General features: G+C 42.9%; 1 protein-coding gene across 1 annotated transcript; it reads left to right on the forward strand.

The window, feature by feature from the left end:
* The first annotated feature begins 16,466 nt into the window (after positions 1 to 16,466).
* LOC147905203 (SUPPRESSOR-OF-WHITE-APRICOT/SURP RNA-binding domain containing protein 1-like) lies at positions 16,467 to 19,564 on the forward strand. Its single transcript, XM_087391075.1, has 3 exons — positions 16,467 to 17,509; positions 17,758 to 18,047; positions 18,272 to 19,564. The coding sequence occupies exons 1-3, from the start codon at positions 16,548 to 16,550 to the stop codon at positions 19,081 to 19,083; spliced, it is 2,064 nt and encodes a 687-aa protein (XP_087247201.1). The 5' UTR covers positions 16,467 to 16,547; the 3' UTR covers positions 19,084 to 19,564.
* The last annotated feature ends 3,270 nt before the right edge of the window (positions 19,565 to 22,834 follow it).

A 22,834-nucleotide genomic window follows, 5' to 3' on the forward strand; every position in this document is an offset into this window, starting at 1 on the left:
GCTGCACACCACACTCACGCTTCAAGATACCATTGGATCTAGATGCCACTAGCACATGCAATATAAGGGTTAACAGCTACCTTGCAGATGTTTTGATGGTAGCCAAGCTAAAAATAGGGGATGAGGCACCTATGATGCATTGCTATGCGTTTGAAGCATTGGACTGGACATTACAAGGTATCATGTCCAATGATCAACTTTTTGGTGGAAAGGTGGTGCTATTGGGGGGAGATTTTAGACAAGTATCGCCAATGGTTCCAAAGGCAGGCCGAGAGGCATTATCAATGGTGCATTGTGCCATTAAAAAATTTGGAGATATTCAAAAGTCTTGCGGCTCACACAAAATATGCAAGTTCTTCAAAATGGTGACAACTCAATAGAGCATGATTTCATATAGTGGGTTCTAGACATAGGCAATGGAATAAGCAAAGGGATGAAAGAAGGTGAGGTTGTAATTCCAAAAAAAAAGCATTTGGACACAGTCCATGGAAGGGTTGATTGAATGGGTTTATAGAGGCCTTCCAAGAATTGTGGACTATGCAACATATTTCTCTATACCACCTTATTTCTAAAGAAACACATGTCACTAAAAGGATATGCCATGTGTTTGTCATATGGCTCTTCTCCTCTCTAGCAGCTCCTCTCGTCTGCAGCATCCGCCTCTCCAGCTGCCTTCCCAGCATGGAGGATCGCCCACACAATGATGAATGTTTGGCATTCTGGTGGTATTCTGCTTTGTATTATGTTGTTGCATTGCTGTAGGAGGTGTTACGTTGCTCCTTGTAGCATTGAGCGTTGAGTGTTGTCACTCGAGCATGGAGTGTTAGAGGTGATCATTGGAGTGTCGTGCGATCATTGGAGCGTGCATCATTATCAAACTCACGCATCAAGGTTCTTTCCTTTGTCTTATGGATTATTTTTGTGTTTGAAGCTTACACTTAGTTCTCCTCACTGTGGCTACAGTACCAAGGAGCAGAGAGAGAGAGAGAGAGAGAGAGAGAGAGAGAGAGAGAGAGAGAGAGAGAGAGAGAGAGAGAGTATTGATGAGAGGTCGCAACGTCTCTGCCACCTGTAACCAGCCAACATATGGGCTCCCGTTTAGGAGAAAGCGAGACATATATATTTTTGGTAGAAAATGAGTAGCATGAACTAGACTTCTATTTGCGAAAGAAAAACATTGATGCAACTCCAAAAGGCTTCTTGACCCTCCTCTCAAAAGTACAGGACTTCTAATGTGAAAGAGGTTGTGCTTGAAGATCTTGAAGTGTGAGAGCTCCAACTCCTGAAACATAATATATCGGCAAAGTAGGTGAGGTCAAGGCGATAGGAGCCACCCCTAACTAGTTGACATATGGGCTTGCAAATATCGTGATCGAAGGTCACGGGAGAGGAAATGGTTGCTGGCACGAAGAGGCGATGGCATGAAGAGGTGATGGTGTTGGCTGATGGTGTTGAACTTGTTGATCAACATACATGTAGTGATCCTATTCGACTAGATGGGAGAAAAAAGCCGTGAGTGCATTTGTTGTATGGATTAACCTTGGTTGTGTGAAAAAGAAGAAGGCTGATGCTACCTTCAGCAGCACGAACAATGATCTTTATAAGCGAACAAGCTCGTAGCGCCACCAGCTATATGCTTCGTGGAGCGTTCGGTTGTACTCTTCCTCATAAGAGGTACTGACGAGCAACATGGAGCATTTGGTTGTACTATTCCTCACAAGAGCTATGCATGAGCGGGCTAGGTTGCTGAACGATTGGAGTGTTAGTATTGGAGAGTGTGTGCGGAGCGAGTTTTTTTGAGTGAGTTTTGGAGTGAGTTGTTTTTGGCAACCAAATGTTTTGTTTCACCTATTCCACTTATGACACCTCTCTCTCTCTCTTTGTGTGTGTGTGTGTGTGTGTGTGTGTGTGTCTTATCAACACCTTACCATCCCCCCTCTCTATGACATCTCTCTCTTCATGGTCTCTCTCTCTCTCTCTCACACACACACACACACACACACACACACACACACAAAATATTAATTTTGTCTCTTTTCTCTCTTCATCCTCCTTGTCCTCATTGCAACCCTCTATCTTTGTCTATATCTAACTCTTCACATATCTCTCTATCCCTCTCTCATGCACGCACTGCTCTCTCTATTTGTCTTTCTAAAAAGGGCATCAATTACACATAAACTTTGATTTGTCAAATATTATTGATATAATGGCCTCCATCCACCTTCCCCACCCCCCCCTCCCATGTCCCACTTTTCGACATGATTGCTCATTGCCTATCTCTCCATGAACGTCCCTAGCCCTCTCTTATGGAAAAGAGGCAGACATGCTATGGAAAGAGAGAGAGAGAGAGAGAGAGAGAGAGAGAGAGAGAGAGAGAGAGAGACAGAGGAGCCAGACATGCCATGATGAGAGAGACAAAGCAATGTGGAACCAGCCCTCTGAAGGAAAGGAGTCCTTGAGATGTAATCTGAAGGAAAGGAGTCTTTGAGATGTAATCTATGTAATTTGTGTGTAATCTTAATCTTCTCTAGAGTTTACTTCGGCAATGTTTTCACAGCTATGTGACTAGATAGTGTCCTTTGACATGCCAAGGACCATAACGTGAGATGCTACGTATAGACCCTCTATCGCGTTTACTGCTGTCACATCTCTCTCTACCCCCTGTCTCATGCATGCATTGCAGTTCTCTCTCTCTCTCTCTCTCTCTCTCTCTCTCTCTCTCTCTCTCTCCCCCTTTTTACCATCATAACTTGTCTTTTTTCCCCACCATTTTGGATAAATTGTTAGCCCAAAAGGGCCTCGAGAGGAGAGCTAGCATGCATCAAATCCCACTAGAGACAAAATTTCATGAAACTAACAGTAGAAATGAGCTCATTTGATGTGTTCTGATCGTTTTGATACCAAACATGAATAAATTTGAACATTTCTAGCAAAAGTTGTGAATTCCTTTTTACCCCAAACTGGCATCTAGAGGAGGGTGCCAACGCCCTCCTTTGGATACCAATTTTTGGTGCCCTCCTTTGGATGCCAATTTGGGCTTAAAAAATTTTCATTGATTTCTTCTCTCTCTCTCTCTCTCTCTCTCTCTCCTCTGGATGCCAATTTGGGCTTAAAAAAATTTCATTGATTTCTTTTTTTGGTCTCTCTCTCTCTCTCTCTCTCTCTCTCTCTTTCTGTTTAAGCCCAAATTGGCATCCAGAGGAGGGTGCCGGTGCCCTTCTCTAGATGCCAGTTTGGGCTAAAACAAATTTCACAATGTTTGCTAGAAAATTCCAAATTTAGTTATGTTTTCTATCAAAACGATTAGAACACATCAAATGAGCTCATTTCTCTTGTTAGTTTCATGAAATTCTATCTCTAGTGGGATTCTGTGCATGGTAGCTCTCCTCTAGAAGCCCTTTTGGGCTAAACATTTATCCAAAATGGTGGAAAAAAAAGACAAATAATCATGGTGGGGGGGAGGGAGGGAGAGAGAGAGAGAGAGAGAGAGAGAGAGGCTAAAAAAGAAATCAAAGAACTTTTTCTTAGCCCAAACTGGCATCTAGAGGAGGGCACTGATTTGGCATCCAGAGGAGGGCGCCAGCGCCCTGCTCTCGATGTCAGTTTGGGCTAAAAACAATTTCACAACTTTTGCTAGAAATATCCAAATTTAGTCATGTTTGGTATCAAAAATGATCGGAACACATCAAATGATCACATTTCTCTTGTTAGTTTCATGAAATTCTGTCTATAGTGTGATTTTGTGCATGCTAGCTCTCCTTTAGAAGCCCTTTTGCGCTAAAAAATTTACCCAAAATGGTGGGGAAAAAAGAAAATTATCATGGTAAAAAAGGTGGGGGGAGGGGGGGAGAGAGAGAGAGAGAGAGAGAGAGAAAACCACAATGCATGCATGAGAGAGGGGATAGAGAGAGATACGATAGAGGTACACATAGACAGAAATAGAGGGTATATACGTAGGAAGAGAGAGAGAGAGAGAGAGAGAGAGAGAGAGAGAGAGAGAGAGAGAGAGAGAGAGAGATGTCATAAGTGGAATAGGTGGAACAAAACATCCTGGTTGCAAAAAAAAACTCACTCCTAAACTCGCTCAAAAAACTTGGTTCTTGGCCTTCTCCAGTATTGGAGAGTGATCTGAAAGATTGGAGCTTCTGTTTAATTGGAGGCTCACATAAAGGTTTTGGCTCTACTCACTTTGTTGCTATTTCAATTTGTTGCTCATATGAATCTCTGGTGAGTGACCCGCTTCTGGATTACGCCATAGCTCAAACTTCCCTTCAAGAAATGTTGCTCATTCCCTTGAAAATCAGCTAACCGGTTATGCTGCTTTCTCTCTCCCTTTCCTTTATGGTTGCACGCATCATCTACATGGTTCATCACATATGTCAATGTCCAAGAACTTAGATGAACTCTGTACTTTTGATTGGTGACAGTTTGCTAGATATTGAAAAGAAAGGAGCCCGCCCAAACTAATTCGTATGTTGCGATCCTAGTCTTACATACACACACTTACAAATGTACACTTGACTTAACCCGTCCTTTTTGTATTTTTTCATTGTAGGCACTCCTGTGTGATTGCGGTTAGCTCAACGGCCGTCTGCACCACCATTATCTCTCCTCTACATCCTTCATTACTTCAGGTTGGTAATGTTTATTTGTTTATTTCATCGATCGAATGTACAATAGTTCTCCGTTTGCCAGTGATCAATATTTTATGTGTATGCTACTCAATGTTTGCAAGAGTTGTAAGTCGTTTAACGACCTACACACATTTTTTGGACACCTTTATCCTTCTTTTAAGGCAATGTGAATAGCTAGAGGACTATTGGAAAGTGACGAGGAGTGGTTTGTATGAATGCAAGAGGCTACGTTCGATCAAAATAGTGTGCAATTGAGACACCTGTTCGTTACAATCTTGGTCTTTTGTGAGTTTGCATCTCCTGGCCTTTTGTGGGAAAATTTCTCTTTGTACTTTCGGATGATTTTTCCATGCATTTGAATCAAGTATCGATAATGTAATTGATCGTCGGGCAATGGTAGTAAAGGAGTCCCTATTGTATTTAGAGCACAATCTTTAGCAGTATGGATGATGGTTATCAGATTTTGATGGGTTGCCTATGGTGGATAGATCATTTTTCTTAGTCGTAAATGGTTTACTGCAAGAAGAGAGAATGCTTGATCCTAGGCAATAGGCGCAAATTGCTCGAGATATGGAAAGGACTATAAATAATTGTCAGCATTTTGTCTTTGATCAAATTTTGGCGACAATATATGTAGAGGTTGATGGGGTGTTTTTCTTGATGGCCCGGGAGGATCTGGAAAGACCTTCCTCTATAATTGTTTGCTATCTTGGCTGCGTGGTGAGGGACACATTACTTTAGCATGCACATCTTCTGGCACTGCAGCATTGCTATTGGCAAATGGCTACATGGCACACTCATGCTTCGAGATACCATTGGATCTAGATGCCACTAGCGCATGCAATATAAGGGTTAACAGCCACCGACGTTTTGACGGTAGCCAAGCTAATAATATGGGATGAGGTACCTATGACCCATCGCTATGCGTTTGAAGCATACGACTGGACGTTACAAGATATCATGTCCAATGATCAACTTGTTGGTGGAAAGGTGGTGCTATTGGGGAGAGATTTTAGACAGGTATTGCCAATGGTTCCAAAGGCAGGCCGAGAGGCATTATCAATGGTGCATTGTGCCATTTAAAAATTTGGAGATATACAAAAGTCTTGCGGCTCACACTAAATATGCGAGTTCTTCAAAATGGTGACAACTCAATAGAGCATGATTTCATATAGTGGGTTTTAGACATAAGCAATGGAATAAGCAAAGGGATGAAAGAAGGTGAGGTTGTAATTCTAGAAAAAATGCATTTGGACATAAAATCCATGGAAGGGTTGATTGAATGGGTTTATAGAGGCCTTCCAGGAATTGTGGACTATGCAACATATTTTCGAGAGCATGCTATCTTGGCACCTCGAAACATTGATGTTGATGCAATCAATAGTATTGCACTGAATGCGATGCCTAGGAATGGCAAAGAGTATTTGAGTGAAGATTCAGTAAATGATTCAGGTGCTGACTAATTTTTATATGCTACAGAGTACGTAAACAGTTGTGATCTTGGTGGTGGGTACCCATCTCATAGGCTGGTTTTGAAAAGGAATGCCCCAATCATTGGTTGCATAATCTGAATCCTCAAAAGAACGGGAAATTGCCTCCTCATCTAAAAGGGAAGCTGTAAATTACTTGGAATAAATGTTATACTTGAAATAAAGACCCTATCGCCAATATTAGTTTTGTTAATAAGTTCTACCTCTAGCACCTTTGTGTGAAACTCTTTGCATATTAATCGAGTCCCATTGCACAAACCGCATCAATACAAACACCCCATCTTCAATGTACCTATAGCAAAACCAATAGCCCTTTTAAACACACGTGTATAAACCCAAAAAATATATACTTTCTTAAAAAAAAACAAAGGAATAGCAACAAAAATTACAATATATTCACCCAACAAAATTGGCCAAGTCTACCAGATCAACTAATTATTGAGTCGGCACTAGAGCATCCCACAGTCTTGGATTTGCACATATATTTTGATGTTGTGAACATACAATTATTAAAGATCAATGATGCGTGTAAGTAGCTGTTAAGTAGTTATGTACTTGGGACGACTGCAGCAGAGTATGTGGTAAACGTAAAAGCTATCGGCATTTGAGCTGTATTTCAAAGGCCAAGTGGTAAGATACACACATGTAAATCTATATACAAAGGATCAAGATATAAAATTTTGCTAGCTCCTAAATCTCGGTGAAATAATTTATCCCACATAAGTAAATAACAAAATAGTATGGGCATACTATATATTGAATAGTGGGACACTCCAAAAAGGCGACAAAGATACTCACATCATGTTGTCATTGCATCTATAAAACTTCTTTGTATACGACATTCGTAGTAGAAATCCGTGGTAAACGTAAAAGCTATCAGCATCTAAGCTGTATTTCAAAGGTCAAGTGGTAAGATACACACGTGTAAATCTGTATACAAAGGATCAAGATAGGGAATTTCGCTAGCTCCTAAATCTTGGTGAAATAATTTATCCCACATAAGTAGATAACGAAATAGTATGGGCATACTAGATATTGAACAATGGGACACTCCAAAATGGCGACAAAGATACTCACATCATGTTGTCGTTGCACCTATAAAAATTCTTTGTATACGACATTCATAGTACAAATCCTATCTAAATCCTCGACGTTGGTTTCACATACATTCTATTGAACAAATACCTTGATAGCATTTGATGATTGTACACGAGAGAAAGCCACATATAATTGCCCGTGACTAAACACTCGTGTTGCCAAGTATAATCTTAGAATAGACATTGTTTGACCGTGTGATTTGTTTATGGTCATGCCAAATGCTAGTCGCATGACTGGGCTTATGCACGGGTGTATCTTCCTCTTGGGTATTACAACATTCACGCTCATAGAGCTCCTAGACTTGCCGGTCCGCACACTAGCTCCGTAAGCTACTTAGGATATAGACTACCAAGGCCTTATCTTTTTTTTATTAGGGTCATAAACAATGATTACGCATATAGCTTTTTGAGGCCTATTAGACAATCACCACCGCTTATTATGTGACCACCAGTGCATGAAAGTAAGTATCCTAACGTTGAAAATGCAATTACTTTTTTATTGAATATTTATTATTCTTAATCTTATTTTTTTAAAACTTGCGTAGGTACAAGTCGCATCACTGGAAGTCCAGATTGTAGGCATCAACCAAGTACTCTTGGAGACGATGTCTTTTTTGATTAGCGGCTCTTATATTATAGAGGAAGATTTATAATATCCTTTCATTGGGGGAGATCTACTTAGATATTGTGTACCATTTTGACTTTCATATTGAGTTGGAGGCCTTAATACTTTGTTTTGTATCATTGGGTTCTTCTAGCGAGAGAGAGAGAGAGAGAGAGAGAGAGAGAGAGAGAGAGAGAGAGAGATGTAATGCTACCACACTCAATTCAAAAACTTTTAAAAAGCATTCTAATATTGTGATTTATAAACAAGAGGCACAAGGTGCCGGACGCACTGCCCTTTAATATTAGTGCAGCCATGTTATTAAAGACCCAAGCTTTCGACAAGGAAAGCAGGGAGCACAAATAAATAAGCCCAAATATGCACTAGAAGACATCTATGAGGATCGAGAGATGAGTTCCTTTGTTTCCTCCTTGTACATTTGATCTCCTCTTCTTTTCCCCCTTTGCTTAGCCTTGAGCTTTGCTTCGGCTTCACCCCCGCCACCTTGCTCCAAACACTCTCTTCCTCGCCTCCTTTGCATCATAAACCTCATTAACATCCTATTCAAAAGCAGTTTTTCATGAAAGTAGATGTACTTGGAAATCGCCACTCCACTCGCTTTCGACAAATGATAATGATCGAAAAGCTCTCGTTGAGCACTACTAGCCCTTACTGACATTTTCACTGACTAAGAAAATCTCCTCACGTTTTTTATAATTATAATCTCTGTATCTTACAGTTCTTCACTGATCATAATGCCCACAAAATCAATCTCCTCCTGAGTACTATATATAGGAATGCGACACTTTCTTAAATGATCGATAACATTCCTAGCATAAGCAACGAAAGAGAAGAAAAATTTATGACATGACCTATATGTTCCTTTGCAGTTAACTAGTAGTCCCAATGTGAATATCAACGCTGCTTATAGGCTCTTCAATAACCAAATTGTCCACCTAGATGCAGAAGCAGACTCGCTTAAGAGCCAGGGGGAGCAATTCTTGAGTCTTGGAGCAAAAGCAAGTGGACCTGATTTTCTGGCACTCCCAAGGCATAACAAGAGCTGTGTAGAGAACCAAGTGGAGTGCTAAGAGTTATATGCAGGAAGATCAACCACTAAAGTATTCAGAAAACATTAATCTGAGTGAGTGGAGAGATCTCATGTGAGTGCGGGACATCGGATTTTGTTGGAGGCAGAGTGAAAAACACTCCTTGGGCGGCCATTTCCCAGCACTATATTACAATAAATGATGAAGTCAACTGAAACCCACAACTGCACAATTGCAACCCAGCCATTTTTTCTCAGTGATGGTTCATAAGAACATATTCTAATTCATTGAGTCTCCTTAGACTGAATTGGGCTCCTCCTGACTTGAAAAATTTGGCACTTACGATGGTGCTGAATGAAAAAAAAATACAAACTCTGAAAATGCATGGCAAGGCATGCCTTATGTTCTAGCTTCTTGATCTGCATACCAAGACTTCCTTTTACAGGATCGATAACCTTGTAGTTGCATTGTAGCCACCATCAGCTCGTCAGCAGCTGAATGAACGAGCTTGTCCAAGTGAGCCAGCATACTGTCATGTTGTAACATGGTAAGTGCTATCAATGGGGGGAATGCAATTTTGGCAAGGGCCGACATTTGAAACAAGTCGAGATCCATACTAACAGGCGAATAGCTGGGAAACATCGTCATTTGCTTGATGTAGTTAAGTAGGTGTGAAATTGAAGGATTTATGTCAACACCGCAGAAATAAGCGAGGGGGCGAGCAAACAAAAGGGAGGGTATGAGATACACATCTATGAGACTGAATCTGTCACCAAAGAAGAACTGACCCTTGGCGCTATGCTTGGCAATTGCACCATCGACCTCTGCAAAAGCGGCATGCAACCGAGCTGCTCGTTCTTTGTGAGAAAACGGGTCTCCATCTTATAACACTTGAACTATGAGCGGGCTGAATGTGTCTCGGATGTATACAACTTATTCTTACACGTCCTTCACGAAAGAGCCCGCGTGAAGTAGACTCGGCTTAGTGAGAGTGCTCTCAACGGAAGCAAGAATGGAAGAAGGAGAGAGAGAGAGACAGAGAGCCACACAAGTTTTGGTGGGTGCAGAACCACCCTAATCTTCTTTTTCATTCATTTATATATGTGTTTGAGTATTGTACATAACCGGGGTAAAGGCACAGTGACCTTTAACCCCCACACCCTCTCCTTAAGGATAATGTGCCTTTAAGGGAGAACAACCAGTGAGCATACTATCCAATGCCCATCAATACATGACAATACTCAAACTACTGACTAGGTAGACTCTTCGTTAGCATATCTGCAGGGTTATCATCTGTATGAACCTTGACAAGCTCTATGCGCTTGTCCTCAAGTACCTCCCTGATGAAATGGTACCTGACCTCAATGTGTTTGGTCTTTGCATGAAAGACCGGATTCTGTGCTAGCTGAATAGCACTCATGGAATCACTATGCAATGTCGGTACACCTGTATGAATCCCCAAATCTCCCACTAGCTGATCAAGCCATATAGCCTCCTTGCAACCCTCTGTGGCTGCAGCATATTGAGCCTCTGTGGTAGACAAAGCAACACACTTTTGTGCACGAGACATCCACGACACTGCACCACCTGCAAAGTGAACACATAACCAGAAGTGGATCTCCTACTATCCACATGCCCTGCATAGTCTGAATCTGTGTACCCAAGTACATGCATGTCTCCTCTACCAAAGCAGATGCACATCTCCTTGGTACCCTTCATGTACCTCATGATGCACTTAACTGCCTCCCAATGCCTCTTTCTTGGATTAGCCATATACCGGCTAACAACTCCCACTGCAAATGCAATGTCTGGTCTAGTAGCTATCATAGCATACATAAGACTTCCAACCGCTGATGCATAAGGAACCTTGGCCATCATGGCCCTTTCCTCATTTGATTTGGGACTATCTGTATGACTCAGTTTCACATATGGAGGCAATGGAGTACTCATTGCCTTCCCCCCCTCCATATTGAAACGCTGCAATACTTTTGCTTTTGTAACATACTCTTTTTGTGAAAGCCAAAGGAGTTTCCTACTCCGATCATGCGTGATGCGCATACCAAGAATATGACCTGCAAGTCCCAAATCCTTCATATCAAAGGCCTCATGCAACTTGGCCTTTAATGCATCTAGCTCATAAGTATTCTTGCTAGCCAATAGCATATCATCCACATATAGTGCCAAGATTATCAAGCTATTATCCTTAGCCCTTTTAGTGTAGAGGCAGTGATCAATTTCACTCCTTCTAAAACCCTGGGACCGAATGAAAGCATCAAACTTCTGATACCATTCTCTAGGTGCTTGCTTAAGACCATAGAGACTCTTCTTTAGCTTGCAAACTAAATGCTCTTTGCCCTTTTCTTCAAAGCCTTCCGGCTGCACCATGTAAATTTCCTCATGCAAATCCCCATGTAAGAAAGCTGTCTTGACATCCATCTGCATAAGCTCCATATCCTCTGATGCCACTAGTCCAAGCATGCATCTAAGTGTGGTCATCTTCACAACCGGAGAGAATATCTCATCAAAGTCCACACCCTTCTCTTGCTTGAACCCTTTAGCGACTAAACGGGCCTTGTATCTAGGCACATCATCACTTGTGACCTTCATTTTGTAGACCCATTTACATGGCAATGCTTTCTTTCCATGTGGCAAAGAAACCAAGTCCCAAGTCTTATTCTTCATAAGTGAACTCATCTCTGATTGCATAGCATACTCCCACTTGCGTTGATCCTCACGCATCATAGCCTCTCTATAGCAAGAAGGCTCCCCGCAATCAAAAAGCATCACGTAGACTACCCCTGGAACAAACCTATCAGGTGGTCTAAACACTCTAGATGATCTTCTCAAAGGCATTTTAGCTTGCTGTCCCATTTGCATATCGGCCACATTTGGCTCATTATTTCCACCAATAGATGATTCATCATCTACCCTTGATTGTATACATGTGGGAGTACTTGGTGGCACCATTTCTTGCACATTTGGTGCATGGACAGCTTGCTGTCTATCAACATATGTAGGTGGATTCACATCCTGGAAAGTGATTCTCCTCATTTCCACATCCCTCATGGGTGACTTATGCATCTTCTTCTCATTGAAGACTACATCATGGTTGCGTATGATCTTCTTTGCTTTTGGATCCCAGAGACGATAGCCCATCTCTCCACTTTCACCATAACCTAGAAAGATGCATTTCCTAGACTTAGGATCTAGCTTCTTTTGGCACATGTGCATATGCTTCACACCCAAATATGCGCAAATGAGAGTAAGAGGGCTTCTTGCCACTCCATGCCTCTTCAAGAATACCACCATCCAAACTCTTACTAGGTGATCTATTAATCACATGCACTGCAATCTTCATTGCCTCAGCCCAAAAACCACCAGAAAGACTTGCATTGGAAAGCATGCATTGCAACCTTTCTTGAATGGTACGGTTCATCTTTTTTGCAACTGGATTTTGCTTTGGAGTATGAGGGGATGTGAGCTCCCTCTTAATCCCACGTGTATCAGAGAAATGTTGAAAGTCATGAGAGAGATACTCTCCACCATTGTCAGTCCGTAGGCATTTAAATGTTCTACCTGACTGATTCTCAACCAAGGCCAGCCATTTCTGAAATACCTAGAACACATCACTCTTCCGAGCTATAGCATAAGCCCACACTTTCCTAGTTGCATCATCAATGAATGTCACATAGTATTCAGCCCCGCCTAATGACTCTGTAGGCATGGGACCACATATGTCTGAATGTACCAAATCAAGCATTTCAAAATCTTTCTTTCCCCTTCTTTTATGGGCTGATTTAGTCTGCTTCCCATAGAGACAATGCTCACAAAATTCAAAATCAGAGAAACTCAAATGCGGTACATAACCCAAACGGCATAAGAGTTTCATTCCATTCTAGCTCATGTGCCCCAACCTGCAATGCCACAAAGAAGTGCTTGGCTAGTCGGTTATCGCAACAACATGATCAAATACCCTTGATACATGTAAGGGATACAAAGTCCCACACTTAGCACCCCTGGCCAAAAGCATAGAGCCCTTCTGAATTTTTAAACTCTGAAAGCCAAAAGTGGTGTGAAAACCAGCATCATCTAGCTAACCCACTGAAATAAGACTCTTGGTCAGCTTAGGCACATGTCTCACATGTTTCAAAACAAATGCAGACCCATTTGCAAAAGAAAACTTTATGTCACCTGCTCCCACTATGTCACATGCATAGTCATTTCCAAGATGCACACAACCTATCTTTCCATTGTCATAAGTGGAGAACCATTCCCTATGGGGAGTAACATGGAATGAAGCACCAGAATCCAAAATCCAATCCTAGGAATATGCATCATTTGAAGTGGCAAGCAACTCTGCAGATAAACTAGACATGAAGAGAACGTCATTGTCACTATCATGTGTGATTGCATTGATCTCCTCGATCTTCACTTTTCCTTTGTCCTCCCTTGGACTCTCTTCCTTTTGATTTGCACCCCAATTTGCATTCTTTTTCTTATCCTTTTGCTCTCTTTTCAGCTTATAGCAATCCTTTTTCATATGGCCCTTCTTGCCACAATGGTAACACTCAATGTTTCGTGCCTTGGATTTGCTACGAGACTTCCCTCTTTCTTGGGACTTCCCCCTGAACTGTGATCTGCCCCTTTGCACATTTAAGGCTGCATCCTGCTTGTTGCCATCCATAGACTTCCGTCTAATCTCCTCGGCCAACAAGCTACCCACAACATCATCAAATTTTAGTACTCCACCAGGTGCAGAGTTACTGACAGCTGTACGGAAGGTATCCCATGAGGATGGCAATGAACATAAGAGAAATATTGCCTTAGTCTCAGCATCAAAATTCATTTTCTGAGCCTGAAGCTGGCTGAAAATAATATTGAATTCATTCAAGTGAGAAGCAATGGAGACCCCTTCCTTCATCTGCAGCTCAAACAACCTTTTCATGAGGTAAACTTTATTAGAGGCAGTTTCCTTCTCATAAGTGGCACACAGTTTCTTCCACAAATCTTCCGTAGTCTGCTCATTTACTACTGTGAAATAAACTGACTCTGCAAGATGAAGTCTAATAGTAGACTTTGCTAATGCATCCAACTCATTCCAATCATCCTCAGACATATTTGCAGGCTTAGCTTCAATCCCTGCCAAGGGTTTAATCTGCTTCTTTTGAATAAGCACATCCCTTATTTGTTCTTTCCACAAAGAAAAGTTTGTCCCATCAAACTTTTTAATGTTGAAAAACTCCTTTTCAGACATGGAAGAGGATGCCATGATGCAAATGAAACAAAATCCCAAATGCTAGTGCCTACAAGAGAGAATCACACCAAATACCAGGTGCACCCAAATGTGTATGCCACAATAGAGTGAAATATCACCAAAACTCAAAGCTCAAAGCATCAAAAGATACATCTGACTCATGTGCATATACTATGCATCCATATGAGCAAATCTGGCCCAAAAGAAAATGCCAATGAGTGCCAAATGACTCAAGCATAAACACCATCCACTGGCATATGCATCAATAATATCTCATCCAAGAGAGCATATGACTATCAGTGCATCACCTGCAATGTGTCAAAACTATCCCTCAGCATAAAATAGCATCCATGTGCAAAGCGCCCATAAAAAATAGCATCCCACAAGGCAATTTGGGTCTATCAGCGCATCCAATAAGGACCGTAATGCATCCAAATGGCCTATAAATCATCCACTGCAACCCAATACATACCACAAATGAGCGCACACTGCTCAAACTGCAACCAGAGTGATCTGCATAAGGTATGCTCAAAAAATCATAGTCCCACGGTAATGACCGCTACTGAAAATAAAACCTGAGATGCCTCAAAACATGGGCGCCATTGCATAATCGGACTCAGCAAGAAAATCTGCAAATATCTCTCTTCTGCTAGAACTCCAAAATCCCAACCGATGAGTGAGAAATGGGAGTTAACACTTATCCACTGCCATGTGGCATAAATCTAAGGTTTCAAAACCTTAGAATGAAAAATGCATAACAGAGAGACGAAAATCGAATACACAGAGATCTATAACTTTGAAAATCCTCCACTGAATTGCGCAAGAACTGATAGGTAGGGGTTTTTGGGCGTCTGAAACGCAATGGGACAGACGGTTTTGGAAACCGTGGTCTCAGTCACTGGGTCCAACACACAGACTAAAAAACGTTTTTGGAAACAGAGCTGTTTGTAAACTCCACCGGAGTGCGAATGATGAGCAACATAGAAGTTTTAGGATCTCCTGAGTCCATCGGAACTAATCTTCAAATGGTTGCTCCAAACTTGAGTTCCAACACCCGGGCAAAAAACGCAGAAATTGACACAGTGAGTCAGAAATCCAATGAAATGATCCCAGATTCAAGAATGAAGGTGTTTCCAAGCTCTTGAAGTGAAGTGGACACCAAAAGCAAGCAATAGTTGCCTCTACAAGTCAATACGGAGTCTCTGTCATCGAACGGAACAGGGAAAAGCTCAAAAAACGACTTTTTCTTTGAAAACTCTTAACAGGCTCTCAAAACCACTTTGCAAAGCCAAAGTGACTTTTCCAAAGGTTCCTCCAAGGTCTCTGCACACTCGGATGCAAGTAAAGTCACCCACAAAGCTTCCCACAAAGCTTCTCCTTTCTCCCACAGAGTTGCTGAGCTTCCAAGCATTCACGCACGCTCAGCTAGATCACTCGGGCTCTGATACCAGTTGAGAGTGGACAGAGAGCCACACAAGTTTTGGTGGGTGCAGAACCACCCTAATCTTCTTTTTCATTCATTTATATATGTGTTTGAGTATTGTACATAACCGGGGTAAAGGCATAGTGACCTTTAACCCCCACACTTAGGAAACATCGCTTTAATGGACTCTAAAATCTCATCTGACGAGCCACACATTATGATCGTCGTGTTGTAAGATAGGCAATTCTCCATCCGGTACCATGAACTTGACGAGCTGCAGCTTTTCCCCTTTCACTTCATCCGCATTGCCCACACACTCTTCACTTGCAAGCCTTTAAACTAGAGAGCGATCCTGGTCCTAGAAGTGAATGGGCACAATTCGGCTCCATACAAGCACAGGCGAGGACGCTTGGAGTGTAGAGAAGTGGAATAAGGGGCAACGGAGGATGCAACTCGATTAGAGGTTTGAGGCTTTACGAAGCAAGATCCCATGGTAAAGAGGGAGATCTGATGAGTCGATGGAGATCTGATGAGTCGATGGAGAATGATCTCTAAGAACGTGGAGAAGAAATGAGCATGAGGCCACTAAGGAACAAGATCACTAAGGAACGCTATACAGGAATGGAAAAGAACAATGAAGAAGACCGTGGAAACATTAGAAGTTTCCTTGGAAAAGAAATGGGTTCCCCGCTTTAGACGGGAACGTCACCTCATTGCTATAGCCTTCCCCTAGCGAGGGCATTGCTAATAAAACCTAAAACCTTATTCATATGATCCCAATTCTCAACATGAGATTTGATGGAGGTGCGTCGTGGTAAAATGTAAGGGAAAATTTCTGCAAGCATAAATGCCACGTAGGATAGCGATGGGGAAGGGGGCTGTGACGTAGGATGCCATGTAGGATCGTCCCTGTCGGAGGCTTTTGTTATTAGAGGAGCGGGTATGGCGGACAGAGCTTGAAGCAACAGAGGCCTTGAAAAAAACTACACTCGTGCGATGGAGCATGTTGGTTATGGCGGATACGCTCCCCCTCCTCCTCCTTCGGTGGTGCAGCAGCAGCAGCAGTTCCATGGCGGCCCCCCCCAGCCGTTCCCTCAAGCACCCCCCCCGGCCTTCTTCCCTGGTCCTCCTCCCATGCAATTCCCTTACCCCTCCATGCCCTACCCCTTCGTCCCACCCGTCGCCCTCCAGCCCCCCTCCCTCCCCCCCCCTCCCTCCTTCTTCAACCCCTGGGAGCCCCCCCCTCCCATCGTCCCCCCCCCTCCCGATGCCGAGCTTCAGAAACGAATCGAAAAGCTGGTAGAATACGCTGCCAAGAACGGGCCGGAGTTCGAGAAGATGCTCAAGGAGAAGCAGAAGGATAACCCTGCTTACGCCTTCTTGTTCGGAGCTGAAGGGCATAACTACTACAGGTACAAGCTTTGGATTACTGTCAATCCTCACCTCGGTGGCTTCAATACTCCGATGCCTGCTCTGAACCCTGCCCTCAACCCTCCTCTCTCTTCTCTCAACCCTCCACTTGCCACTTTGAACCCCACATTGAACCCTGCTCTCAACACCTCTTTGAACGCACCCCTTCCTTCTGTTGCAGTTCCTCCCGGCCCTGTTTTCCCTCCATATTACGATCAGCAACAGTTGCATCACCATCATCAGCAACCACCACAATCGCAGCCTTATTTTGATCGGGTGCCGCAAGAAACTTTTGAGGAACCTTCCTCAAAGCCGTTCAAGGGACTTTCTGGGCCTCTGCCCACCGATGTCGCAGTTGAGTTGAAGGGCGTTTTAGAAAACCTAACCGGAACAAAGGAATCGATCAAAGGAGCCAAAAATTGGTTTATGCAAAGATCACCATTTGCACCTGCTTTGGCAGAGGCCCTGCGTGAACGAGTATTGTCTCTAGATGACGATATTCGGCAACTCCACGTGATCTACTTGGCCAATGACATTCTCTTTGACAGGTTAGGGTTCCTCGCCTCTTATTATGCCCGTTATGTTGCTGTTTTTCTTGAGTTCCTGATTGCTTGAGCGAGTTGAATGAATGTTCTTGACTACGACGAGTTTTGCAAAAGCGAGTTCTTATAGTCAGCTCATATATGGAGGCTAATCTGTGTGGGGTTGTGATAAGCAAAGATAAAGTAAATGACTTTTTGCTTCAAGTATGATTGTTGCCTGAGATGTTAATTTGTTAGGCTTTGTTCGACTGTAGTCTGCAGCGGCGTCTCATTTTGAAGGAACTTGACAACGAGGCATTGGCATTTCAGCCAGTTTTGGGCTCTATGCTGGCAGCAATCTATCACAATCCTCAAAATAAAGAAGCTAATCAGACACGGCTTCAAAAAATACTGCAGTTTTGGGCTTCTAAGGAAGTTTATACCAAGGAAATAATTGCTGCTTTTGAGGGTGAGATGATGGGAGGGCCTCCAGCAGGATATCGAATCCCGTTACATCTTTTAGCTTCACAGACTGATAATTCCTCCTTGGTTCAAGCTTCCACAGGTATGTCTATCTGAAAAGGTGTTTTTATATTTGGAATGGTCATGAATCTGAAAAGTTGCTTGTTCTATAAAGAATTTGAATCTGCAAGATTGGATATATTCTTTGTAAGATTGGATATCTTATGAAGGTATATATGTGAATCATGAACATTGAATGATATGTCTCATTTACATGTGGGAATTTCAAGTCTTCTGATTGTCTTTGTGTTCTTGAGCATCGAACAGCTGCGCCTCTCTCCCCCGAGCCTATCACTGGGAATGAGCAGGCCACTGTGTTAAGTCCTGATCATGCTCGAACTTCTCACTCCCCTTCAGAGCAGGATCAACGACCATCACTTGCAGCCCTTGCAGCAGCTGCTCAGTATGGGTCAACTCCTGGCTTTACGCCCCCCGTGACCCTGCAGTTTGTCACTAACTCTGTCCCTGCTGTCTACCCAACACTGAACCCACCGTATCTTAGTTCTTTGTCAGCTCCTACCCCTTCCATTAGCCAGCCTACCCTTGCTCCATTGCCCCCCATGCGTGTTGCAGATCATCCTCCCTATCCCCTCTTTCCACCTGGGCTCATACCAGGGATGGTGCGAAAGATGCAGATAGGAAGTGGTGTCCCTTACTCTCCTTTGAGTCCTCTGGACATACCAGCAGTTATCCCACCATCAACTGCCTCAGACTCTTACATTTTAGACAGGGTCACAAAGTTTTTTAAAGACATAGGTGAAGTTGATCCTTTGGAAGGGCAATTGAAGGGTGCGAGGAGATTGGTGGATGAAGATGAAAGGGACGAGGAAGAACAAAGTCGAAAAGGTGGGGCCTGCATACCTCCACCTGCAATCTTAAGCGTGGATCTTGAAACGAACACACTGCCTGATGGAAGTATGGAGCACAAGCCGGGAGCAATAAGCACAGGCAGGCTTGGGCTGGGGGCCGTAGCAGATCCAAATGAAGTCACTCAATATGATGATGTTTATACTTCATACCGTAAGCAACGCAGCACGAACTATCACACATCCATGAGTGCACGAGCTGCTGCTAGGTAAAAGAAATTTGTCAGCATCATTTTGTTTGCTTCTTTTAAAGAATATTCCTGGCTTATGAAGAGCAGGTGAAAATGAATTGAGTTCCGGAAAGAATTCGAGCTGATCAAATCCAAATTTGCAGTTAAGATCTTGGTTTTTGACAACGTAAATATTATTTATGGCAATGAGAAGTTCCTGTTTCTATCTTTGCTTTCACTTTATTGACGTTATCGTATGTTATGGATTGCACTTGCTTCTGCCCATATTCTGAACGTCTTTGGAAATGCTAGCCTTCTTCAAGACCTTAGTCTGCCCTTGATCATCAGATCTTTGATTGAAGCTCAGCTCGAAGCCAGAAAATCTGTGCTTGTATTCAATCTGTCCATATGTGAGGGCATATACTTGCACGTTGATCTACACCTGTCATTTGGTGCTCATAAAGTCAGTTCTGACGCTGTTACTATTGCAGTTGTTTTTTGGTGCTCAGATTTGAACAACTAGCTCTGTAAATTTGGAAAAGGCTGAGGCTTTCAACAATGGTGGGGAACTATCATAATTGAGCAAATTACAGTTTTTTGGCGTTTTCTTTGTTTACTGTTAACAATGGATGTCTGAAAGTACCGACTTTGAAGTTACTTATACAATAGTAGGACGATGTTCTATTGATTTTAAACACAGCTTCTTGTGGCATCCTTGATAGTGCATGTCAAGCTGGCCTCTCCTGGAATTCTTGAAATGGTTAATGCTGATTTTGTGTGAAGAGATTTGGACTACTCTCTTTTAGTTTCAAAAGAGAGTTTGTTTGAGTATACTTGTGCTTTCTAAGTTAGAAATGTATTTTTGCCTCTTTGCAGAAACGAGACATAAGTGTAAAGTGCCTTTTAACTTTTTATGTTTTAAATAAGAGAGAGAGAGAGAGAGAGAGAGAGAGAGAGATTCTAGTTTTTTGGAAGTTTTTGTTTCTTGACTTGCTTGTTTATTTTTGCTTAAGTCACCTGCTTCGTTTCTTCTTTATTTCTTGTTTTCATTCTCTTTTGTTTATTTGACGTATTTTAGCAAGCACTGGGTTTGCCTAAGAGACTCCGCGGGTCTTTAGAAACCCAGTATAGCTACTTATGCTTGGGCATTGATGACGACATAAGTGTTGCTTTGCTTGCTAAGTATGTCTTCCTTTTGCTTTTCATAAAAGTTTTTGTTTACCTCTTTTTTCTTCTCTTTCATTTTCTCTTTTATTTTCTTTGTAGATTTTTGATCTTTAGAACAACAAAAAATTCTAAATTTGTATGATTGGACTTATTCTAGTCTTACAAAGGTATATAATGCTGATTTTGTGTGGAACATCATCTCTTTGTAGAGGACGATGATGTGAAATCTCAACATTCCAATTCTATACAAATCCCAAAAGTTTGAGCATTAAAGTATTAAATGGTACATTGTGTCAAGTTTCTCTCAGAATTGCTGCCAATTAACCCCCCTCCCCCCCCTTTCCAACTTGCACACACGGCTCATTCGAATAGTACCCACCCAGCTTCCGTGAGTGCAGCCCCCCCAAGAGAGGGCAAACACACCTCTCTTGATGGCGTTGAATTACCTCTCCCTCCTCGTGCAAGGCCCCAAGGGAAACGGCACGCTCTTGCTACAACCACAATGGAATCCTTGAAAGATGGTGGTGCCTCCATGCTTTGGACACATGACCTAAGCATTGGAAGCCCATCGCTCAACCTACTAGGCCAAAGCTTTGGAGGCTTCCACTTGGCAAGTTCTAAGAATTGGTTGTATAGGCATTGTGCCACCTCTACTTTGGTGCTTCTTGCAACTTGCCAAGTGGGAGCCTCAGTACTCAGGTTGTCCAGAAATATTGTTGACATTGACTCCTCTCCTAAAAATGATAGTACTCTCCCTTAACATGGTTAAGGATGTTCTCTGCTTCTTATATTCAAAGCTCATATACAAGGTGGATGCATATATTCTGGTTGATAGAAGTGTGATGTCTCTTTCAAATATAGACCACAGTTTTTATGAGAAGAAAGCATCATTATCTCTTTTGTTTGATTTATTCATAACCCTATTTAGTTATTGATATTTTGCTCCAATAGTTTTTTTGTAACAAGACACCTGCTAACGGGTTTCCTATTCGAGCTCATGATGCTGTTGAGCTGAGCTGAGTTCCAATAACTTTTTTCTTAGTGGTCCATGGCTGTGTTACATGCATACGTGTGCACGTGTGCGTGCACGTGGTGTGTGAGTGAAGGATTTTCACTTGCTTCAAAAGCAACGAAGGTTTTTTTCCCCCCCTCAATGTAAAGAGAGGGGGAAATGCTTTTTTTTGTTAGTCCAACAAGGCAATTATTTGACTTGAACATATAATGACCTTGAAGGAAACATGATCATGAGGGCCAGGCATCCATAAAGCAACTTCATTTTTTGGAAACAGAGTATGACTTGCAGTCACTGAAGCACATGTAATGCCCATGCTTCTCTGCAGGGGTATGCCCATTGAGGATGCACCTGTCCATGTACGATGTGGAGGGGACCTCTTGGCTGTGATAATTTCCCTCGAGGTTTGCCAATCTTCATTGGAGGCTTTATCCTCTGCTGCTCTGCTTCTACTTGGTTGCAGAGGGCATTTCACCATTACTATTCCTAGTAGAAGTGCCGTTAGCTTTTCCTTTATCCTGGACCGTTGTACAATCTTGGCCGTTCAAGTAGTTTGTTCCATTTGGGTGAGCTGCTCTTTGAGGTGTACCTATTGTTTTTTGTTATCTCTGACTTGTTCTTGTTCTTTCCAGTAAAGGTGTGTACCTATAGCATGAATCTCAGCTTTCATAGTTGCATTCTCAGCCTTTAATAGACTGATTTCCTCTGCTAAGCATGGTAGGCATGCTGTGTCCTCACAGTGTTGGAAATGAATAGGTCACCTCTCCGTTGGTAAGCCCCCATATGAGGAGAGCATTGGGGGGGTGAACGTAGGTCTGAGAGATGGCCATTTATACAACATCATGGCTGCCATGGGGGCTGGGACTAGATAAAGAAAAGGGGAAGAGGCTGCCACATGGACAGCAGCAAGGCTGTCATGTGGGCAGCACTTCTGGGAACATACCTGGAGCCAAGAGTGTGCACAGAAACAGTCCCAGAACAAGAGGCAATGACATCAGCACTAATATGGACAGTACGGAGCTGAGGTGCACATGTACGGCATGTCAGGGTGTCAGCAAGGGGCTGTAGCATGGCGCAGACATGGTGGGGGAGTTCAGGAGCTTGGTTGGCCACCAGAGAGGGCTGGTGGGGCTGCTTGGAGCCAGCCAACCAGGCCAGCATGTGGGCAGACAAAGGGGCTGGGCCCCTGCATGGGATAGAGGGCCAAGGGCCCTAGTTTTGTGAGCCCATGGGGGGGGCTGCTGGGTCAGCGAGTAGACCCCTCATAGGGTCGGTTTTGGGGCAGGGAGTTGGCCATAATCCCCTTGCCTGGTCGGTCATTTTGAGCAGGGCTTAGCTCCTATATAAAGGGGCCATGTGGGCCTCATTTGATCATCACCTAGAGCAGCCTTCCAAGGAGCAGCAGATCAGCATCATGAAACCAGCCTCAACAACGTAAAGGGTGGTAGGATCCACTTAAAACAGCTTACACAGTAAATAGACAAGTAAATATGCACCACAAAACAAATCACAGGGTAGCTAGAGCACTCCTACTCAGAAACAGGACACCGATCCCCAAATATTGGCGCGCCCTTGCATTATTGATTTAACATTCATTTGAAGCCAAGCAGCTGAT

Source organism: Dipteris shenzhenensis, chromosome 2 (assembly GCF_047967505.1).
Source record: "Dipteris shenzhenensis isolate YYH24624 ecotype China chromosome 2, Dip_SZ_1.0, whole genome shotgun sequence".
Classification (NCBI taxonomy): Eukaryota; Viridiplantae; Streptophyta; class Polypodiopsida; order Gleicheniales; family Dipteridaceae; genus Dipteris; species Dipteris shenzhenensis.

Excerpts from the sequence above, each read along its gene's own strand:
- LOC147905203 (XM_087391075.1), top strand. The coding sequence starts at position 16,548 with ATGGAGCATGTTGGTTATGGCGGATACGCTCCCCCTCCTCCTCCTTCG. Across the intron at positions 17,510-17,757 it reads AATGACATTCTCTTTGACAG|TCTGCAGCGGCGTCTCATTT; the intron begins GTTAGGGTTCCT and ends GTTCGACTGTAG. Across the intron at positions 18,048-18,271 it reads CTTGGTTCAAGCTTCCACAG|CTGCGCCTCTCTCCCCCGAG; the intron begins GTATGTCTATCT and ends AGCATCGAACAG.